The sequence below is a fragment of the Xenopus laevis genome, chromosome 4L (genome assembly GCF_017654675.1).
Source record: "Xenopus laevis strain J_2021 chromosome 4L, Xenopus_laevis_v10.1, whole genome shotgun sequence".
Classification (NCBI taxonomy): Eukaryota; Metazoa; Chordata; class Amphibia; order Anura; family Pipidae; genus Xenopus; species Xenopus laevis.
This window is the reverse complement of record NC_054377.1, coordinates 113226198-113246566: the sequence shown is the minus strand read 5'-3', so window position 1 is coordinate 113246566 and position 20369 is coordinate 113226198. Positions and strand designations below refer to the sequence as shown.

General features: G+C 41.9%; 1 protein-coding gene across 1 annotated transcript; it reads right to left on the bottom strand.

Moving 5' to 3' along the window:
• Positions 1-6658: 6658 nt before the first annotated feature.
• On the bottom strand, positions 6659-19369 carry hebp1.L (heme binding protein 1 L homeolog). Its single transcript, NM_001091199.1, is given in 4 exon segments — positions 6659-7080; positions 7588-7768; positions 11460-11598; positions 19114-19369. Coding segments are annotated over 4 exon segments (573 nt in total). The 5' UTR covers positions 19192-19369; the 3' UTR covers positions 6659-6905.
• Positions 19370-20369: the final 1000 nt, after the last annotated feature.

Here is a 20369-nt window from a genome sequence, read left to right as displayed (position 1 = left end):
TGTGTTTTCTTTAATTATGATGTTTTAACACACTATTTCCTGCAATAGTTTTGCATTACTTTTGACTTAAAAAAAATAACTAAATATGTAATTTGGCAAGGGATGCCCATTCAACTGTATCAATCAGATAGGGGGCAGCCAGGGGAGGAGTGCATAGAGAAGCCCACACATTGAGATGGAAATCACTCAAGAATATAATGCTTGTGTCATTGCCCTTAGAATCATTAGGATACCAATACAAATTATGCTTGGCTTTAATGTTGCTTACAGTCATGAAAATGTCACAGATTTGCATTAACCAATAAATTCTATATGGGTTTGCAGGCCAGAAGGGAATTCAAGCAAAACCTGTAGTCATTTTGTTCACTTCGTAGTTAAATTCTCATTCCAGAACAACTTTCATGAATTCGGAGAATCAATATTCTAAAATTTGGAGTACAACTTTAGCTTTCCCTAGACGTACTCCATGTCAGTACGTTACGGGATAGCCCCTCCTCCCTGCTCCAATTAGAAGGAACCTCCCCAAGCCTTTAAAAGGCCAACCACACCCACCTACCGGCGTCTTTTTTTTCCTTCTCTTATGCTCTTGGCTTTGTTCTCTGAACAAAGGCCTCAATCATTAGAAGCAAATTTTTGTTTTTCTCTTTTACGCCTAGGAAAGCATTAGGCCTGCCCGGAAGGCGTCCTAGGGACAGGGGTTTTGGTCCATGGGACCTTTTTTCCCCCCAGCACACTACCTCAGACCTGGAGTCTTCTGAACTTCAGCTTTTGAATCAGGTAAGGCACTGAGGTGCAATGTTTGCTACTCCTTGTCTGCCTGTATTTCAGTTGCCTTCCTGTATTGCTATCAAGAGCATTGGGTGGCAGGTGCTTGTCCCCCCATTCGTGTGCCCTCCCGACCTGCCCAGAGGGCCTCAGGCGGCACTGGTGTATGTGGCCCCTACACCCCATTTTTACGAATGGGCGAGGGAGGTGGCAGTTAACTTAGGCTAATTAGTTAGGGGCCTGAACCTTACTGCCCCCTGTTACCTTTGTTTTATTTTTGTTTTAATGGGGGCAGGTCATGGCCAACTGCCTCCCTCAACAGACTTTCCTAAGGTGGAGGTAGTTAAAATAATAATAAAAAATATAAAAAAAGTTTCGCTATAGGCTTCATATTATAGCAAACTTGGGCCTGTGCAGGAAGCACCAACACTAATTATCCAATTCGCCTCAGTATAACCTACGCAGTTGCTTTGGGTTCCCTGCCTATGCAGACACCAGCTGAGTATAATCAACCCCCCACTGAGTGCAGACACCAGCTGAGTATAATCAACCCCCCACTGAGTGCAGACACCAGCTGAGTATAATCAGGTCCAGCTAAAGCAAGTGGAGATGGCCCCGCCCACTCTCTAACTCAGCAAGCTAGGAAGCTGCAGCCTCAGGTAAGTCCTGCTGTTGTCAGTAAACTTGTGAGGCCTGTTTTCCCGTTAACAATAGAGTGTCCTGGAATTTGTGACATTAAAGGGTCTGCTTCCAGCCTTGCATAATGAGCAGCAGGTAAGGAGTGTGTCCATATGCTGTTCTGCAGTGTACTAAAGTCTAACTAACTGCTTGCATGCTATATAATCATATGCTTATCTGCACTGTGCCTGGTTATGATTGTTTCCTGCCTGAAAGCACAAGCCATTTACAAATAGGACACCAGTAGCCCTATTGAATATGGATCACTAGGCTGGGGGGGCTGCTAGGCTCTGATATATACTTGCTATAAACATCAGATAATCCATAATATGTATTGCGCTATTTTTGTTCTGCATTCTATGTTTTGGCTATTGCTCACATAGAACAGGTAGCCATAATAGAGGTCGAGCAAAGGTCTGGCTGAATGCTAGGGCCTGATATAAGCTTGCTCTATGCAGCAGCTAATCTAAACTATGGACCTCATGTTTCCGTGATTGTACCTGTGCTCCTATTTTGTTCTACAGCTTAAGCTCTGGCTATTGCTCACAGGCAAAACGTGGCCCTACAGGATGTAGAGCACAGGCCTGGCTGGCTGCTAGGCCCTGAGACATGCTTGCTCGAAGCAGCAGCTAATCTAACTATGTATTTCATATTGCTGTGATTGTACCTGTGCTACTATTTTGTTATACAGCTTATGCTCTGGCTATTGCTCACAAAAAACACGTAGCCCTGTGAGATGTAGAGCACAGATCTGTCTTGCTGCTAGGCCCTGATACATGCTTGCTATAAGCAGCAGCTAACCTAACTATGTACTACAGGTTTTCTGCAGTTTACGAGTTGGCTATTTCTCTCATGGAACAAGTAGCCCTAATGGATGTAGAGCACAGGCCTTTTGAGTTGCTAGGCCCTGAGATATGCTGGCCCTAAGCAGCAGCTAATATAAACTATGTATTTCATGTTACTGTGATTGAATCTGTGCTTATATTTTCTTCTGCAGTATATACCCTGGCTATGGCTCACCTGGAATAGGTAGCCCTAAGGTATGTAAAGCACAGGCCTGGGAACGGCTAGGACCAGATTTACGCTTCCCTAAGCAGTAGCTAATATTTTATGTATTACATGTTGCTGTGATCATATCGGTATGCTCCTATTCTCTGCAGTATGATATGCTCTAATTATTGCTCACCTTGAACCAGTAGCTCTAATAGATGTACATCACTGGACTGGGTGGCTATGAAGGTCGGATATAGGTTTGCTCTGACTGCAGCTAACCTAAACTATGCATTATATGGGGTTGTAATTGTTTCTGGGGTACATTCAGGTTTAACCCAGATGACTACTGATAGGAATACCTACATATGAATGTCTTTTCATTCCATGGCATTGCTCCTGGGATAAGATATGGCTTAATAAATTAGACACTAGGCAATATTTTTTCCCGATGGCAGGTAAGCTTAACTTTGACTTGATAAACACTACAGGAGTTCTGAAGCCTGTCTGTCATAAGGATTGCTGGGTTAACAATAACCACAGGTATGTACTACTTTTGGGACCATTGAATGTAAATTTTTCCAGATTCAGCAGCCTTGTATCACCGATCACTGCCTGAACGAATGGAGGACCAGATAATTGCTTTGCCCAGTCAATTGTGCAGTTTATTACTACCCACGCAGCTCGAGCTCTGGGGTCGGGTACTGTGCTCTACCAGGAGCTTAGGACTCTGACCGAGGTACATATTATTATCACATATTTTAATATATGCTTGCACCATGGCCCACATCCTGCAGGGGGATTCTACTGCCTTCAGAACAAATGCTCAATTAATGGATAAACTCCATAATACAACTGGTCTACCAAGCAACATATATGCTTGCATCTATAAGAGGGCCATAGGCAGGTGCATATATTTTAATACTAAGGCATGTATATGAGTGTGTATATATGTTTGCACAGATATCTATATATGATTTGTGTCCTTGGGATGGGTTCTTTTTTGGAACCAGAAACGTTGGCTCAATAAACCTATATTTTTATGCAACATATAGTATTTTTGAGGATTCCTGGAACAATCAGTACTTGAACTCTTCATCCATAAATTTCACTATAGCAGCCAGGACATCTGGCTAGTTTCTAGGGGTGCAACCTGTGGAAATTCCATATTCATAGGTTTAAGGAAGAACAAGGTATACAGTTCTCTATGCTTGGCTGAAGGATCCCCAGATGTATTTCTACCATTTTCTAGGGTGACTCCTTAGTGCCTCCTACAAATTAGAGAGGGGAGCCACTACCCAGTGTTATTCCTATATTATTTCTACTGATATTCTTAATGTCAGGATAGATGGGACATTTTATCTGCCAATACAGGGTGTCTATAGAGACAGGGTACACATACATATCAGGCCACTGGGAATTTGCATAAGGTATATATTTCAAACCAAGGGTTTTCAGGCTATAGGAGTCCTCAAAGTGTATTGTTAGTCCATAGAGATGACCTCTGTTCAAGTCTGGCCCAGGATAGGGATATTCTGCTTATACTACCTTATACTATCATCAAAACGGCTTTGTGACTTAAGGCTCTGTGTCCAGAAGGCACTTATTTTGGGCCCATTTATTATTTTTTTTCTTCAATTTCTCAATCCCCTAGTTAGTGGTTTTTTAGAATACAGGGCTGGCTGTTCTTCCACACCAGATAGGTAACTGATTGGACAGCAGATGGAGGCGTCCTAGGAGCGTTAATTATTTTCCCTCTCTATGTCTGTGCCCTCTTGGAACACCAGCAGTTTTGGATCTTTCCTCCTTACAGTTACATACTGCAGTTGCTACTTGTCCTATTGTTTCGGCCGAAAATGTACTTGGCTCTTCTGAGCAGGATCATAGTCTTCCCTAAAGTGGGACAGTTGCAGTCATTACAGTAGAGTGTAATCTCTTACCACTTCCAGTCATTAATTTCATTGAGAATGAATTAAGGATATTTTATGTATCTGTCCTACAGGTTTGTCTAGCTTCAAATGGGATGCTTGGAAGTATTTTTTTTTGTCTGTTTTGACCATGTCTGTCACATTATTCCCTATGCTAGGGGGATTACATTTACACCTGGTGAAAATTGTGTCTGAAACATTCGCACAGAGCTCAATGTCCAGGTAACTTCCAGATACAACACTCCTATTATCCGGGTTTGTTCTCGGATTCACATTCCTGCGCCACTCCTGATACATATGACCCAGCATGACTAGATCAGAGGCCCTTCTGACACTTACTGGAACATCCATAGCGTCCCTCCAGTTCCAAGGTCAGCCTCAACGATTAAATATGTAGTATAGTTGATTCCACATATAGGGGGGTCCCTTATGAGTAGAGAGAACACAGGTTTGTGGGTGACTATAAACATTTATCCAGGGCATATAATCTGCCTCCATAAATCTTGGAATTAGTCCTTTAGTTGCACTGTGGTTATTGGGATCTGTAACCTTAGGGGTATTCAGTTATACCTCTCAGAGTACTAGGTTGGGTCAACCAACAGGGGCTCTTTCTTAGGTACTGGAGTTGCTCAACTCTTTACAGTTAATTGAGTCTGCCTCATCACAGGACCTTACACAGGGTAAGGAATTCTAATCCCAATTATTTTCTCAGGTGCCCTTGTCTCCGATCTTTAGGATCTGCTTTCGGTTAGAACAGTCCTGACTAACATGCATTCTGATATGAAGATATTTATGGTACTGGCCTTGGGTACCTCAGGGTACATTGGATATCCTACATTTATGGATATATCCTAAGTAGATCATTTCTATATTGTCTCTGTTTTGGGTTCTTACTCCTACCAAGTGTTTCTTACAGGTACCTTGCAATTTGCACTGAAATTAGGCATACATGTGATGAATGCTTTTTTGGTGAGTAGGAGAGTAAGTATTTCAGCTTGCTGAATTCGCCTTTTACAGGACTGTCTTCCTCTCTCTCTCTCTCTCTTCTGGAGGGTGAAGTGGTGGTTAGTGAGCTAACTTGTTCCTCACTCTCAGTGGGCTAACATCTCTCTCTCGCACTCTCTCTCTCTTTCTCTATAGTATATGCTATACTATAGCTCTTTTCTTAGCCTGGTGAACTTATTCTGGGGTTTTCACCTGGACTCTCTATATTAAGGTAAGGAGTTTGCATGATGGTGGACTGTCTAGTCAGAGATACTCCTTTCCTTATTACAGTTTCTTCTTAAAGCATATTCCCTCCCATGGGATAACGTTAACTTGCTATGTCCCGTAACGTACTGACATGGAATACGTCTAGGGAAAAAGGAAGATTATTTCATACTTACCGAGATCTTCCTTTCCTAGACGTACTCCATGTCAGTACACCCGCCCTTTCTTTTCCGGTAATTTAAGAGCTTGTTACAAAGACGCCGGTAGGTGGGTGTGGTTGGCCTTTTAAAGGCTTGGGGAGGTTCCTTCTAATTGGAGCAGGGAGGAGGGGCTATCCCGTAACGTACTGACATGGAGTACGTCTAGGAAAGGAAGATCTCGGTAAGTATGAAATAATCTTCCTTTATGGTGAAGTAGGTATTTAGTCGTTATAAACATCATTCAGAAAGATGGTGAAATTGATCTTCCAATGGGGGAAAAAAAACATTTTGGTGTGGGGAGGCATAAAAAAATAAGGATGATTGTGAATTTGTCATTTTCCCCCAAGAAGCAAACTAAGCACAGATAGAGATGGAGATGGAGATACGGATGCACGGTAATGTAAAATCAGATATTTTCCCTGGCAAAAGAAGTCAAAAAAGCAAGAGATTGCACTCAGTAGAGGGTGCCTTACAGCTTGCCACCCCCCCCCCCCAGTGTATGCCATTTTAATTGATATAAGGCTTGTCTGTTATACATCAATTGTAAATTCCGCACCTATTAAGGCTTTAAATATGTTAGCCAACACTGTGTGATTATCCTGATGAAGGGAGGGTGAAAACCCCCCCGAAACGTTGATGCACGGGTGGTGAAAAATAAAACATGCAAAATAACATGGTGTTCGTGCGACTCTCTTACAATGTTCCTTGTCTGTTATACACTCATGCAGTCCTCTGCATAGGCAGATAGAGATCAATTATATCAAAGAAAGCAGCCTGTAACAGTACAATTCTCAATTCAATTCTCAGCACAAACAATTCTCAAAGCATCACCAAACAATAATGGGAGCACACACTCACGCAGAACAAAAATGCAACTGGAGACATAAGTTATTTTGTTATATTTGTTCCTTTTTATTTGGATATAGTTTGCAACTAATGCCAAAGCTATGTCTATAAAAACCTGCAACCCATATACCATAACACGGCATCTGTGTGGCAAGTACTGAACTTTGTGGAAAATCCCAAAGTGGTCCATCATACTGGATGCGTATCAAAGGTGGGATTGCCAGTAGAACCTACAGCCGACCCGATTCATGAAAGCGAAACTTCTCATTCTGGGGGTTCCAAATTGTCATCAATTGTTCTTAATAAACCAGACCTCGTTGCGTCTTCCATAAGGTTTCATGGGTGGGTCATAGCCACAGCACATGTAGTAGTCAGAATGATAAGAAATATCCGGACCAAGGCAAAAACGTAGTTTGGCAGCATGGGATACATAGTCTGCCTCTTTGGCATATCCTCCAAACTGCCTGTGGTAACCATAGAGAACAAAGGAAAAGAGAAATGGGACTTGAGAGCAATGTATATCTGTGATTTAACAAGTCATTTATATATAGATAATAGAGACAGATTGTGTAGTTTCTACTTGCCTAAACAAACCTGAAGCAGAATTTGGCCTACTATAATACAATATGTTATATGTCGATTGTAGTAAATTGGCTTTCTAATATAGGTATTACTGCTCCTACAAGGTTTATTTTGCTGAATATAACCTCAGGTGTAATTTTTTTAGGACAAAACCCACCTGCAGGGAAATCTCATTTATACCCAAACTTATATTTTTTTTTTGTATGATCAATTCTTTGAGAGCTAGACAATGCAGAAGTACTCTCTACACTGGTGACTTATCCCCTGTCCCAGTCCTGCTACGCAACAGCAAGAGGAAAGGTACCTGGTAAGTGGAGAGTAGCGGGACATAAGTGGAGAGTAGCGGGGACTTAAAAGAACAAGCAGATTTGCAAGCATCAAGTACTTACGTGGAGTACAGTGTTACACTCTCACGGTCTTCAATCTGTATAGTGTTATCTGTGGGGACTGGGGGGTCTGCTTGATACTGGCTAGGAATTCGGAGTAGGACCTTAACATTAGGTTGCAAGGTGTCATTCTCTGATGGATAACTATTGATGATGACTGGAGATGTCATACCCATTCCAGCACCTATCAAAATAAATGGCATAAATTATTCCTACTAGAGAACTACATGAAAATCAGCTGACAATGTATTGCTTATATATACATAAACATTTACAGAACAACACAGCTTCATTTCTGCATTACTCTACAAATGTTTTACCTTTTTCGGTACAGGTACGGGACCTGTTATCAAGAATGCTCGGGACCTGGGGTTTTCTGGATCCTTAATTTGGATCACCATATATTCATTTTGCTAAAAATCATTTAAATGTTAATTAAATCCAGTAGGATTGTTTTGCTTCCAATAAGGATTCATTATATCGTAGTTGGGATAAAGAACAAGCTACTGTTTCTTTACTACAAGGAAATATTTTTAAAAAATTTTAATTATTTGATTATAATGGAGTCTATGGGAGACCACCTTTCCGTAATTGGGGGTTTTCTGGATAACGGGTTTCCGGATAATGGATCCTATACGATTACTTCAGATTTCATAGAAAATGAGGGTAATTTTAAGTATTTTGTCCCCAACCACAGAACTTTTAATCCCCCCAGACAAGAAAATGAAAAATATGTCAAGAGTTTTCCAGATGTGAAGCAAAAGTCAATCCATTTTATTTCAAATGGGGAAAGGACAGTGGTGGCCCGGAGGTACAGGGGGGGTCTGGGCGGGATCTGCTTCCTTGGTAGTCACCTACATTTTTTTTTGTATAGGAGGGGGTTGTAGGTTAAATACACACACACACAGCATAAAACTGCAGAGGGAGGCTGGAAATGTTGTCTGCGGGGTGACTGGGCACCCAAAGTTACACCACTGGGAAAGGACAATTCCAGTATAACAGGCCCTGTTTTACTGAGATGTTATAAGACTACCTTCACACAGTCGGTTATATCACGCTTTGGTGGAATAAGAGTCTATGGGGCCTATTTACTAACATTCGGATTTTCTTTATTTCACAAATTGTATTTTTTCTCTAAACATTTTTTTTCTCTAAAACTCAATAAATTTGAGATTTGTAAAGTGTAAAAACCACAAAATGCTAATCCAGTCTAATACAAAGCAGTCATGGTCCTGTAGAAGGCAATGGGAGCTGCACTGATCTTAATAGAACTTTTTTTTTTCAATTCAGACTTTTAGAGTTTGCAAAAAGCTCTAATACCACTGCAATTTAGCCTTCAATAAATGGGCCTCCCCATAATTTCTTGCATTAGAGGCTGCCAATCATAGTACTTACAACTCACAGATACATTGTAGTTAACTGGTGGATTTAGTGGTATCATGGTGCCCTCACATGGTTGCAAATGGAAGCAAAATCAATATGTCACAGTAGAAATCTCTAATAAAATGCCATTTAAACATGTTGAAAACATGTTGCCAATATCCTGTTATAAAATTATGGCTACAAGCAGTACATTCAGACATCTCAGTCTCATAGTTTACTATGTTATATATGGCTGTTGGCCTGAACAAGAGGAACTGTAGAGTGTTGCTTTAGAGCATTATCTGCCTGTTATCTGTTTACCACAGGCTGATCAGCCTCATATTGTGCAGCAGCAACCAATGTATGGCCAACTTCACTCATGTGCCACAAGCATGTGCCAATTACGCATGATTTAAAAGGATCTGTCACACAGACATAAAAAGCTGTATAATAAAGACATTTTCAAATAAAACATGACACCCAAATCTTTTTTATTAAAAAAAACTTGTTTAAAAGTCTTATCTGTCAAGCATGTATTGCCTGCCCTATGCCTTAGACCAGGGATCCCCAACCTTTTGATCCCGTGAGCAACATTCAGAAATAAAAGGAGTTGGGGAGCAACAAAAGCATGAAAAATGTTCTTGGGTGCCAAATAAGTGCTGTGATTGGCCATTTGGTAGGCCCTATGTGGATTGTCAACCTATATTGAGGCTCTGTTTGGCAGTGCACCTGGTTTTTATACAACCAAAACTTGCCTCCAAGCCTGGAATTCAAAAATAAGCTTATGCTTAGAGGCCACTGGGAGCAACATCCAAGGGGTTGGAGAGCAACATGTTGCTCACGAGCTACTGGTTGGGGATCACTGCCTTAGACATAGAGGTGAGGCGAGGCGGCAATTACTTTCACCTTTCATTCTGCATTTGCTAGATGTCACTCCCCTCCTTTCCCCTTTCCTCCTCACCGTCTAATTGTGTAGCCAGTACATGAGCATCAACAAGATTTTGGAAAGAGGCAAAGCATTGTCCACAACATGGCTCCTGCCTGTTTGCTGTGATTGTGAATCTATACCTGTAATTATCTCTTTTAAAAGTCTCAGCTGTCAACCATATATTGCCTGCCATTCCTCTATGCCTAAGGCATAGAGGAGCAGGTAATTACCATCACCTTCTGCATTTCCTAGATGTCACTTCACTCCCCACATTCCCCTTCACCATCTAAATGCCATTGTATCAACAATTTTGGGAAGAGGCAAATTTGTATCAACAGATTTTGGGAATAGGCAAAGCTTGCCTTAATTACAGTGCCCACAATATGGCTCCTGTCTGCTTGCCGTGATTGTGAATTTCAGGACTGAAAGAAACAAGATTGAAATCATTTATACAGTTTAAGTGAAGTTTATTTTGCTTGACTAGCAGCAAAAATAGGATTGGAATTATTTCTTAGGGTGACAAGTCCCCTTTTAGTATATGTCAAAAACTTCAAATTCCATCCTTACTCAAACAGCTCAGCCATGGAGTTTGACTCAAATGCCCAGTCACTGATAAGACACTATACAAGATATATACTCATATTCACATAAGTAACGGTGAGTTAATTCAAGTATACTGCAGAAATAGTTAAGTATTCCTATCCTCCTAGTTCTCCTAAATCAATAGCAAGGATTAGTGTCTACATGCCATAAGAATGGATTACTAGTGCATAGGGTTACCACCTGGCCAGTATTTTACCAGGTTAGTAAAAATGATGGTTGATCCCAATGTTATTAATTGGGAAAGGAGATAAATATATAGGAAGGCTGGTATTTTTTCCAGAAAAGGTGGAAACCCTAGTAGTGCTATGTATGTATGTTTAACTATATTTATATATAGTGCTACTGATATATGCAGCACTATACATTATCAGACTGGCGTATGTGGGCCCACCTTAGGGGCACCCTACACCACCACCCCTGGTTGTGAGCCCCAGGGCCGGATTTACATAGCGGGCGCCCCTAGGCCCACTGTCATTCGTCACCCGTGCCCCCCTTTATTCATGCAAATTTTCATAATCGGGACCTGAGCAATGTGGATTGGGCATGGGAAATTGACAAAATTATTTTATCTTCTGCGCATCCCCAGTGTTTCTGAACCAATGTGGTTGTGGTTGGGCAGCTTGCCGCCCCCCCCTAAAATCCTGCCGCCCTAGGCCTGGTCCTAGGTGGCCTTTTCACAAATCTGGGCCTGGTGAGCCCTCACCCCAGTTGCGAGTTCCAGCTGAAATAAGCGTGTTTTACCTTCTCTATGCCGTGATTGGTAGAAAGGATTGCCCAAAATATGCGGCAGATAGTGGGCCCTAGTAAGTGGGGCCTACCAGGTTTTTTTCCTGGTGTCCCTACAGCTCAGCCACAAGTATGCCATTAGCATGAATTATTACTCATAAGAGTTATTGTGTAAGCACCTTTTTAGCATTACAGAAGCCTAAATAAAAGAAATTAAGAATAGAAAGGAAAAAGAAGAGGTTTTGGGTGCACTTACTCTTATTGTTAGAGCCTCCAACATATTTAAGGAGACGTAGGACTCCTTCTTTTGAGGCTTCGTCAAATAGTTTTCCAGACACTTCAGTTGAGATAAACTTTCCTCCTTCATATTCTCGTTCTTCAAAGGCCACTCCATCCTAAAGATAATCACACTTTCACATTAAATCTTAGCAATGACTAGAGAACACAGTCACAGGCCAAAAGTCTTTACAGCTATATGGACAGATCAGTCATTTACTGTCCAAACTGGCCTTTCAGCATTAGCCAGAAAATTAAATTCTGTGTCAAAGGTAGCTGTGGTTTCTAGCTTAGATGATGCCCGCAACACATTCCAAGAAAGAGAATCATCTGTATCTGCAGGCTGCAAACCCACTTCTTGCACTGAATAAATCACATAGCAAATCAATAAATATTAATATAACCCAGTGCTTTCAGTAAGAAAGGCAGCTTCATCTAAGAGTAATACAGGTAGTGGATTCTGCATATTTATAATAATACAAAAAACTTTTTGGCTGCTTCAGACATATTCATTATTAAAGGTACCTTTTTCCAGGTTTTAATGGGTCTTTCCACTAACAAACAAAGGGATTCCCACTGAACACAAGAGGAGGAAGAAGGGATGATTTTAGCTTTGACACTGTCTTCTTAGGTGGATAAATGCAAAAGGCAAAAAATCTGAAAACCCACCACGTGTGACGCAGTCCTAAACATTATAAGCGGGCTTATATTCGTTTTTATTAGTGGTTTCTGAGCTATTTGGAGTTTTAGAAAGCTAATATCAGGTTATTGGCTCAACTGAGAGTCAGCAACCCTACGGTTAACTAAATACTGGAAGAACATAGACTTGCATAGACAGTTAGGATCAATGACACGCTGACCTTCAGCGGCCTGTTATATAACTGTATGTTTGTATAAAGCACACTAAAGCTGCAAATATTTCACAAACCATTAAAAATTTAAAAAAAAATCAATGTTAGTTGCAAAAGTGCTCAGAGGACACCTCTGAATAAGTTTATACGATTTTTTTGCAATTTAGAAGCTCTCTCTTACATGTTGTACATCTTAGGAGAAGGGTGTACGGGTGCCAAATTGAGTGAAAGATGAAGAACTGTTCTTTCTCCCCTTGCCTATCTCAGTGTGTACACCAAGTTATTTGGTACTGTGCAGTACAGTAGCAGAGACATTATTCATTATATTATGTATGGATTTAATAGAACTGCACCCCAAAACCTTTACTATGTAGAAAGTGTAATAGCAGGCATATATTTCCATGAATACAGGGTGTTATGATTATGGTCTAAGACAGTGATTGCCAACCAGTGGCTCGTGAGCAACATGTTACCCTTGGGTATTGCTCCCAGTGGCCTTAAAGCACCTGCTTCTATTTGAATTCTTGACTTGAAGTCAAGCTTAAAGGAGAACTAAACCCTAAAAATAAATATGGTTAAAAATGCCATATTCTACTCAACTTATCAGCCTAAAGTTTCAACTTCTCAATAGCAGCAATGATCCAGGACTTCAACCCTGTCACAAGGGGTCACCATCTTGGAAAGTGTCTGTGACACTCACATGCTCAGTGGGCTCTGAGCAGCTGTTGAGAAGCTAAGCTTAGGGGTTGTCACAAATTATCAAGCAGAAAATGAGGTTGGCCTGTAATATAAGCTGATGCTACAAGGCTGATTATTAAATTATCAGCCTTATATTGTGACATTTCTATTCTATGTGTACTGTATATTATGAGTGGGTCCCTATGCTCAGTAAGTGACAGCAGCACAGAGCATGTGCAGTTAGGGTTGCCACCTGGCCGGTATTTTACTGGCCTGGCCGGTGAAAATGATGGTTGATCCCAATGCTATTAATAGGAAAAAAAGATAAAAACATAGGAAGGCCAATATTTTTTTCCAGAAAAGTGGGCAAACCTATGTGCAGTGAATCATCAGAAAAGAAGATGGGGAGCTACTGGGGCATCTTTAGAGACACAGATCTTCCCTGCTACAGGGCTGTGGTTGCCTTGGGCTGGTACAGAAGCCCAAAACATAATGTACAACATTTCTACTTCTTTAGTTAAGCTTTAGTTCTACTTTAAAACATGTGTACTGCCAAGCAGAGTCTCCTGTAGGCTGCAAGTCTATAAAGAGGCTACCAAATATCCAATATTTGGCGTTCCCATGAACTTTTTGCATGCTTATGTTGCTCTCCACCTTTTTTATATTTGAATGTAGCTCATGAGTAAAAAAGGTTTGGGACCCCTGCTCTAAAGAGTGAGTGGTAGGGCTACTATGTGACAAGCTTGAGTTAACTCCATACAGAGAACAGGAATTTAAAAAAAACTGTTTGCAATTGTTATCTTGGGAAACCTGTTTGCTGAGTCATATTTTCTCTGCTGGGCTTGGTCTCAGGGTGCAGGGCAGCTCACATGCATGTAGAATTCTCTTTGCAAAAAAGCTTGTGCTTGCATTGTGTAACCACACATATTTTATTTTTAATATGTACAATATGAAATGTTTTTGAGAGCCCAGTGTTGATGTGCATACCAAAGGGGACAACTCTGATGAAGTGCTGGGAGAGTTAGGGCACGAAACGCGTTGGTTTAATCTCCAACCCACTGCCAATGTTCACATGGTGTGCACAATAAAGCCGCATCTTCATTAAGCAGCATACGTCTCCTGTAAGTGTTTCAGTCAGCGCCGTACAGCGGGTGATTTCTTGTGTCATAGCAAGGGGACACCCCAGGAATTGGCTCCCCAAGGTGAGCCCACAGGATTGTTGTCTGTATCCAGTCTCCAGAGCAAGGTAACTTTAGCTGGAGCGTCATAATTTGTACCCAGCTTGGTGAGACTTCAGGAGGGCCCTGTTTTAACCAGTCTGTTTTTCTTCAAATTCCACCATGCAGGCCCGGATTTGCGGAGAGGCCACCAAGGCCCTAGCCTAGGGCGGCAGGATTTTAGGGGGTTTGCATGCTGCCTAACCACACCAACATTGGATCAGAAACACTGGGGATGCACAGGAGATACTATAGTCTAATATAAATTTCCTGTGAGCCAATCCCAGGGAGGGGACTGGGGTGACGAACGACAGTGGGCCTAGGGGTGTCCTTTATGTAAATCAGGTCCTTCCACCATGATTAAATGCAATTTAAGCATTAAGTCACTGGCTATCATTTTCCATTACAGGTGAGCAGGGGTAGGTATGGAGATCACAGAAAGTGGTTCAGTGGGCCACAAACTACCACTCCACTTGTTAACTGGTTAGGTTCACGAGTTGAAGTTTTGGATGTCCCTCCACCACTACCCCTCCGGCTTACACCTCTGGGGCAACAAAACACTTAATTATCTTCTAAAAGTAACTATATAGGGCATAGACGCCCAATGCTACAAGTGGTCCTAAACTTGCCCCCCTCTCACTGCCACGTGTCATACAATTCCCTGTCACCACCTCTGCAGGTGGTGACATATAAGTGTGCATGTATATATTTGGTATGTAATTATAGAGAGAGGAGTATACCTTTCCCTTTTTCTCTTTTTTTGATTGGAACATGACATAATGGCCCATGCAGCCTGTTATCACTCCTAATACCAGTGAATGGAAAGTGCCCTGCCTGATGCATATTAAATTGTAGTAAGCAGACCTCGGTAGCAAAACCATTACCTGTCACCATTCCATGTTCTTGCATCAGGATGCTTTTCATTTGCTAGTATTCAAAGCAATAATAGTATTTTGTCCATGGCTGTTTCAGACGGATGGCAGAAGCAAACAAAATGCCCCATGTGCCACAGCTCTAATATAGGTTATTTATGCCAGGGGATTAGAAGAATGGGTTGAACCTGATATACAGTATTCCTTTTTTAACCCAAATTTACTATATATCAATTAGAAAGAAGTGAATCACGTTATTAATAATAACTTTAATGTCTGGTAAATACACTGTAAAAAGAGGAGTCTTATAAACAGAAAAGTTTTTCTATCCTGTTTTATAGAAGTGCTGGTATAATTATTTGTCATCCATGAAAACTTCTTTAAAGATTTTACCGCTGTTAACTGACAAAAAGTTGTTGTGCAATATTTATCTTTTTTTAACAAGGTCGTATAACATTGCTGCTTTAACTGACTTTCCACTATTTGTACAGCCTGTGAAAGTAAAATTGAGGTGGAACAGGGCACACTTACAGAAGCATTTTGAATGGTTATAAGGCTAACACTCTGAGGCACAATGGGCTTTATTAGATATAATGTACAGCACCGCCATCGTGATTTCGACAAACAGACTATCCATGACTTGGCATTTCTCACGCCCAATGCTTAATGCCAGGTGCCACCTCTTGGGTCCCTCCTCCTCTCATGATGTGACATGTGCCCTGGAGATCTACAAACAAGGTGAAGTGTGGGAATATCCCCAAACAGCCAATACTGGCCTCAGAGATTGGTTGCAATCAGCACAAAATGGTTTGGTAACTATGGAGCACGGCACTAACAGTTAATTGCCTGATATATTTAAATGTACTCTGGCCTCCTTCCTCTACATGCCTGTTACATGTAACTTGGTCTGATCCAATCAGTAGCTGGACTCAATCCTGATATGAAATATAAATCCATATATAAACCGATTGGCTTCATTGAAAAAATCGATTGATTGGTTCACTAGAAGATAAGGTTCCTGAGGGCTTATGTAATACAAGGTGCACAATTTGCTTAAGGTCTAATCACCTATAGGAAACAATCAGCAGGTAGCATTTCCCGATCACCTGCTAAAAGGCAAACATCACCCCTGCACATGGGGGTGGCCAAATTAGGCAAACATCTATTCATGTATGACTACCTTAGGTACACCTATGAGGGTCCTCTGATCTTATTTTTATTCTGTACCCTTTTTTGTGAGGTTATTGAAGATTCCTGTTTGTTATAAATCAATGTAACGTACTACGTACCCTGTTGGTGCTATATAAATACATGATGAAAACTTTCCCTATCTAAGGTGAGAAGATCTGGGGGTATACACTTTAGCACAGTATCGGACTGGCCCACCGGGATACCAGGAAAAATCCTGGTGGGCCCAGGTGTCAGTGGGAGCTCCTGCTTCTAAACATTTGGCCTATTTCATGGCTATTCCTTATTTCTATAGGAACAAAGAGGCTAAGTAGATGGAATAATAGATTATAGTATGTAAAGAAAAGAGACTCGAGAATCGAGGTTGAGTGAGGAGAGGAAGAATAATTGTACTCAGAGTGGGCCCCTGGTCTAAAGTTTTTAGGTGGGACCTTGGTGTCCCAGTCTGACACTGAATTAGGATACATCCACCACATATACTATTTCTTCCCTTTAACAGTGCGGGCCAGTTGGGTAAATCAGTACATTCTGCAGTTCTGTAAATGTGGAAAACTGTAAAGCAATCTGATTGTGTCTGATCACCTTAACACTATTATTCCAGGGTACAGTCTCATGTCTAGTGTAGGTGTCATGGAACCAAGTGAGAAACTGCAACAAGGGTTGCTGCAGGATACTAAACGTTCAAAGGCATCAGCCAAACAAACCAAAGTGTCAGTTAAATCTTTTGCAATGTATCAACTTGCTTCATTTGCGTTTGCCTTATTACAAAGTATCAGTAACAATCTTTTATTTCAAAAGGATCAAAGCAAATGTGACATGATATGCCTTGGCTCCACAAGGACAATACACTGTTTAATCAGTACAGAACTGGACTTCATGCTGTGGGGACGGTATGGCAGCAGGATAAAGGGACAGTATGGAAGCAGGATAAAGGGACAGTATGGCAGCAGGATAAAGGGACAGTATAGCAGCAGGATAAAGAGACAGTATGGAAGCAGGATAAAGGGACAGTATGGCAGCAGGATAAAGGGACAGTATAGCAGCAGGATAAAGGGACAGTATGGCAGCAGGATAAAGGGACAGTATGGCAGCAGGATAAAGGGACAGTATGGAAGCAGGATAAAGGGACAGTATGGCAGCAGGATAAAGGGACAGTATAGCAGCAGGATAAAGGGACAGTATAGCAGCAGGATAAAGGGACAGTATAGAAGCAGGATAAAGGGACAGTATGGCAGCAGAATAAAGGGACAGTATAGCAGCAGGATAAAGGGACAGTATGGCAGTACGATAAAGGGACAGTATGGCAGCAGAATAAAGGGACAGTATGGCAGCATGATAAAGGGACAGTATGGCAGCAGAATAAAGGGACAGTATGGCAGCACGATAAAGGGACAGTATGGCAGCAGGATAAAGGGACAGTATGGCAGCAGGATAAAGGGACAGTATGGCAGCACGATAAAGGAACAGTATGGCAGCAGAATAAAGGGACAGTATGGCAGCAGGATAAAGGGACAGTATAGCAGCAGGATAAAGGGACAGTATGGCAGCACGATAAAGGGACAGTATGGCAGCAGGATAAAGGGACAGTATGGCAGCACGATAAAGGGACAGTATGGCAGCACGATAAAGGGACAGTATAGCAGAAGGATAAAGGGACAGTATGGCAGCACGATAAAGGGACAGTATGGCAGCAGCATAAAGGGACAGTATGGCAGCAGGATAAAGGGACAGTATGGCAGCAGAATAAAGGGACAGTATGGCAGCAGGATAAAGGGACAGTATGGCAGCAGGATAAAGGGACAGTATGGCAGCACGATAAAGGGACAGTATGGCAGCAGAATAAAGGGACAGTATGGCAGCAGGATAAAGGGACAGTATAGCAGCAGGATAAAGGGACAGTATGGCAGCACGATAAAGGGACAGTATGGCAGCAGGATAAAGGGACAGTATAGCAGAAGGATAAAGGGACAGTATGGCAGCACGATAAAGGGACAGTATGGCAGCAGGATAAAGTGACAGTATGGCAGCACGATAAAGGGACAGTATGGCAGCACGATAAAGGGACAGTATGGCAGGACGATAAAGGGACAGTATGGCAGGACGATAAAGGGACAGTATGGCAGCACGATAAAGGGACAGTATGGCAGCACGATAAAGGGACAGTATGGCAGCACGATAAAGGGACAGTATGGCAGCACGATAAAGGGACAGTATGGCAGCACGATAAAGGGACAGTATGGCAGCACGATAAAGGGACAGTATAGCAGCACGATAAAGGGACAGTATGGCAGCAGGATAAAGGGAGAGTATGGCAGCAGGATAAAGGGACAGTATGGCAGCACGATAAAGGGACAGTATAGCAGCAGGATAAAGGGACAGTATGCAGCAGGATAAAGGGACAGTATAACAGCAGGATAAAGGGACAGTATGGCAGCAGGATAAAGGGACATTTCTTCACGCACCTGTTTTCCTGCTTGTGTTCTATGGAACCCTGGGGGGAATAGGGCAGATTTGGGGATATAACTGATTCCCTGGCTATCCCCTGTTCCTCATCATTGCCCCACTAGACTTCTAAGCAAACCATTGGGCTATATAGTACATTAGTGCAACACATTAGTAACACTGAGTAACCTATAGCCAGTCCATGCTGGGGGTGAAATTGCAGATTAGCACAGGACACAATGTAACAACCGTATTTATTCAGACAACAGTGGGCTTTTAACTTTCTCTATTTGTTACTGAACTACACCTCTCAGCATTCTCCTCATACACATTTGGCGTTTCCCATTCGCTCCAATTTTAAATATCATTCCCAGAACCCCACTTACCTTCTCTCCTTTGCTCACAAGTTTCCCCTCATTGTTCTCTACCCCTCCGAGGAGCGAGTTCTTTATCATGCCGAACATCTTGGCGCTGCCTGTGTGTCACTCTCCTGTGCAACTGTCAGTTTAGTCTGGCGGTGTGTGTGTTCCTCTATCACGCGCTAACCTGCTCCCAGTGCAACGCTGCTACTGCTGTTGTGTAACCCCTCCTGGTCTCTTCCTGTCGGGCTGCTGCGAGGGAGGAGATTGTTTTAGGAATGGGCCAAACACTGGTTATTATTGGGGTAGGATGGAACGTTACTGACTTGTATCTAGGAGACGGCACAAGAGGCAGGGCTGCTGCTGCTTTCAAGGATTTTCTAATCAGACAGTACAGAGTAACACAAGCTGCTGTGTGTGAGCTCTGACTGGAACAGCCAACGTTTAACTATAGGGAAAGTAATCCCTGCAGCTGCTGAGGAGGAGGCAGAGAAAGAATAGGGAGCCCAGTGTGGCACTTACTGATCAGCAATATCAATACAGGTCTATGAAAAATGTTTGGTGCCAGGCACATGGTCCCTAGCATGACAACAGTGCCTAAGCCTTGTTTGTTAATAGCAACATTCACCACAAGGGAACTAGCAAGGCTGCATATGATACAGACAACAGAAGACAATAAGTGCCCTAAGGAAAAATATAAAGACATCATCAGCATCAGTAATACTTGCTCCAAGGTGTATACGTTACATATCAAGTGCATACGTTACATATATCAAGTGCATACGCAAGTGAATATGTTACATATCAAGTGCATACGTTACATATATCAAGTGCATACGCAAGTGAATATGTTACATATCAAGGGGAGACTCGGGCATGTAGAAATGTTTTGAAATATTGTGGCTTGATTTTTTTTCTGTAAAGTAACATATCAGATTTGGTTCGGCAGTTTGGCCAGTTTAACCATACTGGCATTTCTGTTCCCAAGGATCCACCAACAGGCTCTGTTCTGCACATTCACAGTACAGTAACATTTTTCAATTTTATTTTACTGCACATGCTAAAGCCCAAGTCCAAGCAAAGGAATCACTGTGTGTGCCGGATAACTGCCGCAATGGTACAAATCAATTGAGTGTAGATGCATAAAATGCTTATAGAGAGCACACCATTAGTCCAATGCTGAGGTGCTATTCCAGGAGAAAGCCCAAATAGAAACTCTATATACAATGTAAAACAGTGCAAATAATACACTCAAAAATATTGCAACACTTTATTTTAGTATG